The sequence below is a fragment of the Podarcis raffonei genome, chromosome 10 (genome assembly GCF_027172205.1).
Source record: "Podarcis raffonei isolate rPodRaf1 chromosome 10, rPodRaf1.pri, whole genome shotgun sequence".
NCBI classification, from domain to species: Eukaryota; Metazoa; Chordata; class Lepidosauria; order Squamata; family Lacertidae; genus Podarcis; species Podarcis raffonei.
The window spans coordinates 46,947,008-46,958,646 of NC_070611.1; the positions used below are offsets into that span (position 1 = coordinate 46,947,008).

The 11,639-nt window shown below is 45.9% G+C and overlaps 1 protein-coding gene across 2 annotated transcripts in view; it reads right to left on the reverse strand.

Moving 5' to 3' along the window:
- Nucleotides 1-360: 360 nt before the first annotated feature.
- SYNGR1 (synaptogyrin 1) overlaps nt 361-11,639 on the reverse strand; it is a 30,152-nt gene continuing 18,873 nt past the window's right edge. The window contains exons 2-4 of one of the 2 annotated variants that reach the window (XM_053405110.1): nt 10,475-10,712; nt 4,583-4,728; nt 361-2,332 (exon numbers count right to left, since the gene is read on the reverse strand). In XM_053405110.1, the coding sequence (XP_053261085.1) occupies nt 2,114-2,332; nt 4,583-4,728; nt 10,475-10,712 (603 nt within the window). In that variant the 3' untranslated portion in view covers nt 361-2,113. Of the gene's footprint in view, nt 2,333-3,786; nt 3,925-4,582; nt 4,729-10,474; nt 10,713-11,639 lie in introns of those variants that run through there. The other variant, XM_053405111.1, reaches the window with a different exon arrangement.

Below are 11,639 nucleotides of genomic sequence, written 5' to 3' on the forward strand. Positions count from 1 at the left end.
TTGTAAGCTTGAATAGCCCAGTGTCCATGCGAGCCAGTCCCATTAATTCTTTCTCTTCCATGATGTTGTTCATCTCAAGGATTGCAGTCACAGAGGGTACTTCTTCGTGACAAGTTAACATGTAGTAAAGTAGCCTTCCCCAGACTAGAGTCCTCTGCATGTTTTGGAATATTCATCATTGCTGATCTTTGGCTATGTCGGCTGGAGATGTTGGGAGGTGTAGCTTGTAACATCTGGAAGGCTCCAGGTTGGGGAAGACCCTACAGTAAATAACTTCTGCTTTACTACACTGCATACCAAGTAAATTATAGAATCATAGAGTTGGAAGGGACCCTGAGGTCCAATGCAGCTGACCCTGACATCTTAACATGGCCCTGTGTTAACTGATGCTTTACATGTGGCCTGCAGGGAGGTTCTGATACACCTCTTTTTAGAAGTTCATTATATGTGTATGTGCAAAAACACTTTTAGGATGTAATCCAATAGACACATTTTTTCAAAAGTAAGCCTCCCTGAATTGACTGAGGCTTATTTCCAAGTAAACGTGTATTGGATCAAGTTGTAGGTGTGGCTTATTCTCCCCGATACTTTGTACAGAAGGACAAAATCCATATAAACCAAGAGCAAAAATCAGCTTTGGAAGCAGGGAGCTTTCTAATGAGCTACAACAAAGCTACAGTAATTTTGCTCAATGGAAGCTTGATTTACAACACGGTGAAGATGGGTTAATATTTTCCGGGAATTTTGGCACATTGAACCATTTCTGCCAGTGCTCTGATGTGTCCAGATTACAAATAATCTAAGCCTTTTTGCCAAGAACTTCCAAACCATTGTAGGTAGCTATTTTCCCTACTGAACTTTGCTCCGCACTATGTAAGCCTATGGCAATCTCTCCCATGTAATCACCTCTGCCCTGGATTTGGGATCCCACTTCACTCTAGTCCAACCCTGTGTTGAGTCATAAATGAGACACAGCTGGAGTAACATTTAAAACTACATGTTCCTTTAAAACTACATGTTCCTGTGGATTTTGGTTGTGCTGGAAAAATTTCCTTGCAGACCTCCTTGCAGGTTCTCAACACTTTTCCTCCATTAAAAAAAAAAAAAAAGCAAATTATCTCAGTTCATCAGACCATGTGCTAGCTTGACATGGAATGGGTAGGGAATTATATTCCTCTCCCAGGAATAAAGAGCTGCCTCATACCCAAAACAAATGCTCACAGCCACTTTGTACTTTTTCAACTGGGATTAACTTTGACCTGCACTTTGCTCTTAGCGATGCAGTCGCATGATACCTCTGCCACAGGCTCAGACTGCAGTTGGGGGCTCCCAATGGCTTCTCCAAAAATGCAAGCTGAGCGAGCACCCAAGCACAATACGTGCTTGTTATAAAAGCCTTACATAGCCAGTTAGAAAAAACAAGCACTCTTATCGGGGTCAAAATGTTTGTGAAATTTAGCGAAGCGAGTATCCTTTCGTAGCTCAATACTGTCAACTCTGGCAAGGAATGGATGTGAATCTTTGTAATTTCAGGTAAAGGGCAAATCACAGTCCTATTTGATACCACTGATACCACACAAAGCTTACACATCACTCGCCCTTGCATGCCTGCATGCTCACTCACTCTCCCAGGTCTGCCTACCCGTCTAAGTCCTGTTCTCTCTTCTCACTGCTCACACACAGACATGTCAGCCTCGGATACTACCTCAGCCAGTCATTCTCCCCCCCCCCCACTTGCCCTGCAGCCGTGCTTCCCCCACCCCACCCCACCCCTACAGAAAAGGGTGAATTCCTGCCCTCGGCAGCTTCTCCTACAAAGAGAGGGCGACATTGCGCTGCAGAATGGACCGTAAAACACTTTGCAATCAACAATTTGGTTTGGGTGGCGGATTCAGAAGTGGGGAAGAGGTGTCAGGGCTGTTGCTTCTCCCCACCCACCCTGTTTGTTTGTTTTTAAAAAACAAGAAATAAAAACAGAGACCCTAGAAGGCTGGAGAGCGGCCAAGAGCCCCCTCTGACTCTGGTGTACCTGTGTCTTGTTTTGCACCTTGGCTTGTTGGTGGCAGAAGGGAGCGGGCAGAGGGGGAGGGAGGGGGGAGGGCTCCACCGGCTCTCAGTAGTCCTGGGCTTGGTACCCCTGTGCCTCAGCATCAAATGCATCTGCCGAAGGGGCCTGTTGGTACGTCCCCATGCTATCTATAGTGTCATCCTCGTTTGTGTAGGGAGCGTAAGGCATGCCAGCCTCCTGGCTCGGGTCCGTGTAGTCCTGGGAGAAGAGGGCTGAGTCGGCGCCAAGCTGGTATCGCTGGAATGCCAGGAACGACTGGCCCACCTTTAAGGGAGGACGCGGCAGTGCGGGAGAGGTTTCCGGAAGGGAAAGAGCATTTGGTGGGGGCGGGGGGGGGGGGAGAGAAGGGAAACATACCGAGGAGAAACAAACAGAAGCCGGATTAGTAGTGGTTAGTGCACAAGACATTAACTTAGCGCATGAGACATACTGTAATTAACAAGTTAAAACGCAAATACATCCTACAGCAAGAAGATTTGGCACACTCTAGAGAGAGTACAAGTTCAGGAAAGAAGCCACAGAGAGAGAGAGGAACTGGGGAGAGGAACTCATTTCAGTGGGAGATGATTTGGCAGAAGGCTTGCTTCCACAACCTGTTGTACGTATCTCGCTGTCGTCATGAAAAAGTCTGGCAGAAGCAAGGCAGCACTAATGTGGTTGCCCCAATTCACCACACAGAAGGCGGCGCCTCTTTCTGGGATTGGATGTGTTTGTTTAGTGCACACAAGGCCTCTACTAAGCCTAGGTTTGTTGAGGGCCTCAGCCCAGGCCAATTTCCTGCTCATTCAAGGGGGTGGCAGAATCAGTGCAGGGCTGGGTAGCCAGTTTGGCAGCATCAGCATGGGAATGGCAGCAGTGGCTTGGGGGGGAAAGATATCTGACTTTTCCAAGGACTTGCCCTGGGTGACTATGGATTAGGGATCGGAGGAAGGCTGACATTTTACACACGCACACACAACTGCACGGCCATTCAAGGCAGCTGTGAAGAGGCCTGGCTCCATCATTAAACCTTTGTTTGTGGAATGCTGTTTGGCGAAACAAAGAGTGTGGGAGGTGCAGGGATTGTGGCTCTTCAGCTGCCCTCTGACACAGGTCACATCTGCACCGCAGGTTTAAAGTACGCTTGCTCCACTTTAACAGCCATGGAGAATCCTGGGAACTGTAGTCTGCTAAGGATGCTAGAAATTGTAGGTCTATGAGGTCAGAGCCCTTGGTAAACCACAACTCCCAGGATCCTTTGGGGGAAGCCATAACAGCTAAGGTGGTATAGCAGTGCTTTAAATGCCTGGTGTGGATGTGACATAGTCAGCTTGGAGATTGTGCCCGAAGAAGAGAGAGCCAAGAGGACATGAGGAGAAACAGAAGTTTGATTTCAGCGGTGACCCATCGTGGTTAAACATATTAAGACGGGACTGAGGCAGAGAGAAAGGCACATGGTTGTTATTTGGCATTAGTTATTTGGGGAGAAGGCACAGCAGAGAAGGCACAAAAGAGAGAACCCTGAACAGTACGCAGGTGTACTTTGAATTATTTAAGAGGTAGGGGATAGGTGAAGCCCTCCATAATTCCAAGGGGTGCTGGTGGTCTCTCTCTCCCTCCCTCTCTCTCTTTCCCCACATCCCATCAGCTGCACAAATTGCGTATCTTTTATTCCTCTTTCTCTCTTATCTTCCTTCCTGCCCCTGAGATCGAAAGTCAGAAATACTTTCACTCCAAAATTTCCTCCCTGATATGCCCATTCTTAATGGGGTCTGGGATTAGGGGAGCACTGGCGGAGAGCTAGGGAACAGTGTGTTGTATTCTTCCTGAAAAGTAATTTCTCCAAGTCTCCGAAAGGCCAGAAAGGTCAGGATGCCCTGTAGGGAGAGAACAGGAAGGAAGAGGTGGGTGGGCGTGAGAGAAGAGAGCTGGTGAAGGAACATAAGCAAGGCCCTGGAACTGAAATAAGGACTCCCGTGGAACAAAAGGGGAAGGGTGTTTAAGGTCTCTTTGGCAGAGGGGAAGGGCTGGGATGCCACTGGAGGGCCTCCTTTCGCTCTTGGCATAATTGTCAAGGGCAACCGACCCCATCCCTTCATCCAGAGGCAGCTCACCTGGTAGGGAGCAGTCACTATGCTAGTTTCCTGTCAGGTGGACTGCTGCCTGGAGGTCTGTGTGACGCAAATCCAGCAGGCTCATCTTATGTTCTGATGACCTCCCTGCCATAGTTACTCGAGGCACTTGGTGTGCGGTTTCTGGCTACATCTTTTCTTTGGATTTCCTATGTGGTTGTGGACTGTTAGGTTTCAAAGAGATGTGGGCAACTAAATGTATGATCAGTGAAACTGTCCAACGTTTGCTTGTTTTTCTGGCCAATGATTATTTTGGCTAGTAAGGTGACTTCCTAGTTGGTGGAGCTGGAGCCTGAAATGAGGGAACTGCATTGCATCTAGTAAGACTGGAAGTGGAGACAACAGGATGGTGTGCGAATGACATCCATAGCTTGCTAGCCAGGTCTGGGCCTGTATTACTCACCCAGGTGAAGACGGAAAAGAGAGAGAACGTAATGGCTGCTCGGGCGGCATCTGCTCCTTCGTTGAATGGGTTGTTTTCTTTCTTTGAAACACGCCATTGGTCGGCCAGGAAACAAAAGCTGACAAACCAGAGGAAGGCCCACAAGCCTGTGAAAAACCACCATCAAAAGAAGGAGGAGGACAAGGTTTAAGTGAGTTTGAAGGTGTTGCATTCCCCCAGCCAGCAAATACCCTACTGCAGGCTTTGCAAACCAGGTGCCCTCCAGAAGCCTTGGACTACACTCCCATCAGCTCAATGGGAGTTGTAGTCAACTGATGGGAGTTGTAGTCCAAAGAATCTGGGGGGCATCTTGTTGAGGAAGGCTGCCCTACAAATCTATTTCACATACTGGGACAAAGTCCAATTGAGTAGCCTGTTGCAAGGGCATTTGATATGGAACTGCAGGTTAAAAGGCAAAATTATCACCTTCTCAGTCTCATAGTTGCCTCATAACATTTAGGCCCCAACTTCCCTATACATCTAAAGCAGCATCGTATCACTTTAAGCAGACGTGGCTCCCCTTGCCCCAAAGAATCCTGGGAAGTGTAGTTTGTTAAGGGAACTGAGAGTTGTGAGGAAACCCCCAGTCCCCTCATAGAGGTACAATTCCCAGAGTTCCTTGGGAAGAGGGAGTGACTGTTAAACCACCACAGAGTAGAGGCGGGGTATAAATGTAATAATAAATGAAAGAAGTGAGGAAGTGACATCCTCTGGAGCTGGGGTCAGCAAACTTTTTCAGCTGTGGGCCAGTCCACTTTCCCTCAGACCTTGTGGGGGGCTAGATTTTTGGGGTGGGGGTGGGGGGAGTGAACGAATTCCTATGCCTCACAAATAACCCAGAGGTGCATTTTAAATAAAAGTACACATTCTACTCATGTAAAAACACCAGGTAGGCCCCACAAATAACCCAGAGATGCATTTTAAATACTGTAAAAGGGCACATTCTACTCATGCAAAAACACACTGATCCCCAGACTATCCGCGGGCCAGATTTAGAAGGCGACTCGGCCGGATCCGGCCACCGGGCCTTAGTTTGCCTACCCATGCTCTGGAGTGATGAGGGAAGGCAGTTTCAGCAGCAGTGAACTCCCTGCACAGTGGATATATCCAAAGGAATTGCCTGGCATTTTGTCCACTTCTCTCAGCTCCCTTTGCTTCCAGAGAAGAGAGCCTTATGCCCAAGGAGACATTTATCCATTTACTCCTGAGGATCCCTTGCCTGTAGTTGAGCACTTCTCCAGGAAAGCCAGGGTTTCATCTGGCATTTGAGGCGCCACCTTTTCCTCAGGTTTGGGACCTGTTCAGCCTCAAAGTAGGAGGCTGATCTCACCCTTGTGTATGGATGGTCCTTCCTTGGCCTATTTGCAGGATCCTGGCCCTTCATCACCAGATGACCCAGGGCTTGGTGGAAGGCTGGGTCCTCCTGGTCCTCCTCTAGCTGTGAGATATGTCACCCATTCCCCTTCTCTTTTTTTAAAAAAATCCCCTTTGCTTACGGTACTGCTGGGCAAACTGCAAAGCACAGTGCAGGTGACAGCCACCTGCCATCTTTATTTGCTTAAAAATTAACATGTGCATTATTTATTTATTGCAAATCTGGGTCAAGGGTCCAATGCACCATCCCCAGTCCTTCAAGTACCTAGTAAGGCCAATGGGTCTGTCCACTTAATTCATCGGGCATCAAAAAAAGAAGCGTCAATTGCTCATTTATTCTTGAAATGCAGCCTCTCTGCAGAACTGAGCCATACAATTAAACATTGTATTTGGAAGCTGAGGGATGAACAGCTCCAAAATCAACTGCAGCAGAACTCCAGACTGCATACACAGCTACTGGAGTCTTGCCAAAAGCCCAGGACTTGCTTGTTTGTTTTAAAGGAGAAAATGTGTCATTGAATCTTTTCATACTTTTGAAGGGTCCCTGGTATGACCTGGTTGCTGGCCTTTATACCCAGAAGAGTTGTACATGCACTAGGAATGCATAGAAAAGCAACACCAGGAAGCAGTAAGAAAGAAAGAAAAACCACTCTAGAAATATAGAAACAGAGCCTTGTGTATGATGAGACAGACAATGGGCTGGACTTGCTAGCCTGCTTGATTTCAGTGGATCTACTCTACGTATTACTAAGTCTAGCTCCAAACCAATGTGTTTTTCAAAGCACTGAAGGCAGTTTAGAAGAGCAGTGGCTGCCTCACTCCCACGTCCTCCACTGGTAAACAGGTTTTGCAGGTTTTAGTATTTCAAAAGAAACATATAGGTACACCTTAAGACAAAAGAAACGTATAGGTACACCATAATAAGTGGAATCTCTGAAACGACTTTCAGCTTCCTTCCAAGCTATCTGTCTCCAGTCTTAAAGTAGAGACTGCATAATAATAATAATAAAGCTCAGCATTCATATTGTTCTTGAGAACATATGAAGTACTGCAAGGGGTATCCAGCCAACTCACTCAGATTAAGACCAGTGAAATCAATATGGACTTGTTTAAAGTTCATAGCAGAGGCCAGATTTTAACTGGGAACTTCTTAATTCAGCCTCTTATTAGCTCACAAGCAAGTGTACTTACTTACTTACTTCCAAGTAATGATGGCTAGGAGGATTGAGCTATTAAGTTTAAAATTTGCTTCCGTTTATTACCCTTCACTGTGTCCGAGTGCTCCTTACTAATATAGTCTCTTCCTGGCTGTATGCTGCCTAGCTGCACTAAGGAACTTGCTAAAGGGAAAGAAAACTGTCCCTGGATAAGCTTGCAAACTTAATTACAAGCAGAAAAATGAACCAGCACTGAGCCAATGTCCCTTTCACGCTGACGTCATTAACTGCAGGAGAGCTAGAATCCAGTTTATTGAATGAAGAGGATGTTTTAAGAAGGAGTGGAAAATTTACTTAAAGGACAATAAGAGAAACAGTTTGTAACATTAATGAAATAATGTGTGTTGCCTGCCGGCACTTTTGATTTATTTCTCAAAAGGCACCATCCTATGTTGGAACCCAAGTGCTTTTTATAAATCAGTCCTCTGTATTATTATCATACCTAAGGAAGACATGGGCATTGCCAAGCTCCTTCTGGTTTCTTGGAAAACCCATAAGGTCCCCAGGCAGATTACAAGAATATATTAATACAGCATTAAAACCAGATAAAACAATTTACATCAGAAGACTAGGGTGGGCCAATGTATATCTGTCAAAGGCCAGGATAAACTGAAAGGGGTGTGTGTGTGTACGTGTTCGTATATAGTCCTTTTCTATATATATATTTACTCCTTTCTTTTTATATAGACATTTATTTATTTAAAACCATGTTTTCTTTGGGATTCACCTCTTGCAATGAGAGTGTTTATCTCATTTTGTTTAATGCCCTAGAGAGCTTTATATTCATAGCTGGAAGTTGGGTGATAGAAGGCTTAAGAAGGCAGAGAAGCACTTTTTGCAGTTTCCAAATGGCATTCCAGGGAACCTTGAGGATTCCTGGATCTTTGCCAGCTCTTCGCTGAGAAGATCAGTAATGGCAGGCTTGTTTCTCTGAAAGGTAACTTGCTCACCACTACCAATTTCCCCCTACAATGCACAGCCAGAAAGGAGCTCTAGGGTCCAACCCAATCCAATGGGCATTTTTACCATGTTGTCAGAATCACCTGCCTGTTTGTATGACTGATGCTCACAGAGACAAAGGATGGATGAATCATAGCAAGAACTCACACACGAATTAGAACTAGGCTTAAGAGAGAGAGAGAGAGAGAGAGAGAAAGGAGCAAGGAGACGCATACAACAGGCTAGAAATAATAATGAAATCACAGATGAAGAGAGAACTGGAGGAAAGCATCAAAACAAGAAGCTCTGCATTAATTATGGAGGGGATGGGAGAGAAAAGAGCCAGAGCCAGAGAAGCCAGGCATACAAAAGATGATGTGGTTATGAGCGCAAGGATTTTCCTCCTGGCTCTACAACCCTCCAGCTGAAAATATTAGGTGCGCATAAGCTGCTCCAGCTCTAAAACCTTGCAGCGGTTTTCTGTTCCACTTCAAGGATCCTGGTGGCTGCATTGGCAGACTATTCCCTGTGCTGAGAGAGAACTGCCATCGCAGCCCCAGGCTGACTCTTGCCTCTCTGCTCCCCCATTGCACTTGCATTTCAGTTTGGTTCTTATGGTTCACAGGAAGCAGAAAATAACTTGGGCCTTGCTATGAGAGTCAGGAGTTCGACAGAGTCCTTCAGAGCCCCCAGAAAGCACATGGCACACTGGTTACAATGGTGCTTTAATTTGGTGTATTTGAAAGTGGCTTTAGATTCATATCTGTTTTGAGTGGAAAAAGCTCATTAGCAATTAGGAGGCACCGTATTTTTCGCTCTATAAGACGCACCAGACCACAAGACGCACCTAGTTTTTGGAGGAGGAAAACAAGAAAACAAATATTCTGAATCTGAGAAGCCAGAACAGCAAGAGTGATCGTTGTACAGCGAAAGCAGCAATCCCTCTTGCTGTTCTGACTTCTGGGATAGCTGCGCAGCCTGCATTCGCTCCATAAGACGCACACACATTTCCCCTTACTTTTTAGGAGGGAAAAAGTGAGTCTTATAGAGCAAAAAATACGGTATTTCTGCAACCCAACATACCACCACCCTGCACTTAAAATGTCTGGAAAGCTGCCATTCTCATTTCTGATTTTGTCCAAGAGCTCTCAAGCAAAATATGAAATTTCTAACTGGGGCGAGAGCAGGGGATGAAATAGGGAGAGGGAGTGATTGCAAAACCTCTCAAACTACTTTTATTCATTACAGAAACAAGCCCAAAACTAACATGTAACTCCCCTGTAGGTCATTTTGTCTTTTGCTGCAGGAATTATTTGTGTACTCTTGCTTACATGAACATGACCAATCAACGATCGTTTTGTGGGTTAATCTTGGCTCACTGGTGACCTTACTAGTGACAGGTGCAAACTACTGAGCCTAAGACAGTCTTGCCAACTAGTGTAGTGCAGCGTGAACTAACATTTTGCAGTTATTCTGCAGGGACAGATCCTGATCTACGTGGGCGTCATTTAAATCAATTTGTTCTGTACAGATATCGATCCTTGTCCTTGAGCACGGAAGAAGTTACACTGCAGGTCAAGTGGCTTATCTGAAGACAGGTCAGCCAGGACATGAACCAATTTGCCGTCCGTTGGACAAAGAACATATACAGAACTGGTCAGATAAATGATAAAATAGGAAACAATTAAATAAATAGGAATGTATGGAGCAGTTTCACAATTGAGACCCTTGGACTGACAGCAGCCATCTCAGATGCTTGGGACTGAACCTAGGACATTCTGCATGCCAAAGCTGTCTCCTATCATGGACAATTTTGCAGTCAGGAAAGGGCTTTGGGGCAGAGATCTAGGGCCTCATTCAACAGAATGAGCAGCTGATCGCTTCCCAAATGCAGCAGGGCTGGCTTACCCTATTTTGAACCATTAGCATCTAAATGGGAGGAAAGGACAGGACCATCAAACCAGTTAAATCAAATCTATAAATTACCTATCTCCCCCATTCACCACTGAACTAGGGGTCCTCCCCAACCCGATTGGGAGAAACAGGAAGACAAACCAATAATAAAAACTGGAAGGGGGAAATGAAGATGATGGAAAAGAGGTGGAGGCATTTCCAACTGTGGTGGCTTATCAGTAAGTTTATGAAATAAGACAGGCCTCTGTGCAGCCCATTCCTAGGCGTCATTTCTAAGCCCCTCTGTGGACAATGAAACATACACTCAGCAAGTGTGCACAGGACTGCAGCCTCCTTCACAAAGAACCATGGTATAAACACAACCATCCTTATGGAAACCTCTGCGGTACTGATCCGCTGGAGAGCTCACCAGAAACACCAATATCAGAGAGCACAGCTTTCTTGCGGTCCTTGACGCTGCTGATCTGTGGGAAGTAGACATCGAGCGCCAGGTAAAGAAGGCAGCTGAGGAAGGCAAGGACTCCCACGGTGATGCCATAGTTGCAGGCGTTCTGGTTGCGATTGAAGATGCAGTACTCTTCCTTTTCATCCGGCCGGTTGACGTAGCCTTCGTTCACAATGCCGCCAAACACAACGATGGAGAAGAGCTGGGTGCGGGGAGGCGAGAGAGGTGTTAAGAAGATTTCACGCTACATGCTGGGGATACAAACCAGCCAAGCAGAAGCACTTGTAAGACCCAACTCATTTAAATGGAAGATTTATTCAAAATCATTTCTAAAGCCTTTAATATTTTTCCCCAGTCTCTACACCAGGCATAGGCAAACTCGGCCCTCCAGATGATTTGGGACTACAATTCCCTCCATCCCTGACCACTGGACCTGTTAGCTAGGGATGATGGGAGTTGTAGTCCCAAAACATCTGGAGGGCCGAGTTTGCCTATGCCTGCTCTACACAGTACACAGTATTAAAAGACAGCTAAGACAAAAATGTAACCTAAAATGAATAAAACAGCCTGTAGAACAGGAATTCGGAAGGTTCAAACACATAAGACAGGGTCTGATCTTATGGTGGAGGGAAAGCTTGGGCAAAATTAAGCCAAGCTAAGACTTAACTATGCTGCAGTGTGTGGCTGGATTGTACCCCAGGTGTTTTAATGCACTATTTTAGAAGCTCCCTAGATCTGAACAGCCCCTCCTTGCTTTCAGCCATCGCTGGTAGATAATCCAGCTGGAAGATGCCTGAGAACAGAAGCAGTGTTATTTCTAAGTCACCCAGAACTAGTAATTCGCCACCCGATTCAAGCACCCACTCAGTCTTCCACCTGCCATCTCTGCAATCTATTTTTCCTTCTGTTAGCTCAGTATTCCTGCCACCGCCTACTTTCCTTTGCTTAGCTGAATATTACAACTACTACTGCTACAGTTCTCCACTCCCCATTCATTTATTTAATGCTAAAACACACGGCAACTATTGCTGTGTGGTTTTTTGTTTTTTAAGTCTGCCTAGCACTGGAAAGGCATCAGCCTCAGCACCAGAAGAGTCTCTGTGGGGACAGTTACTAAATCAGGGCGGTG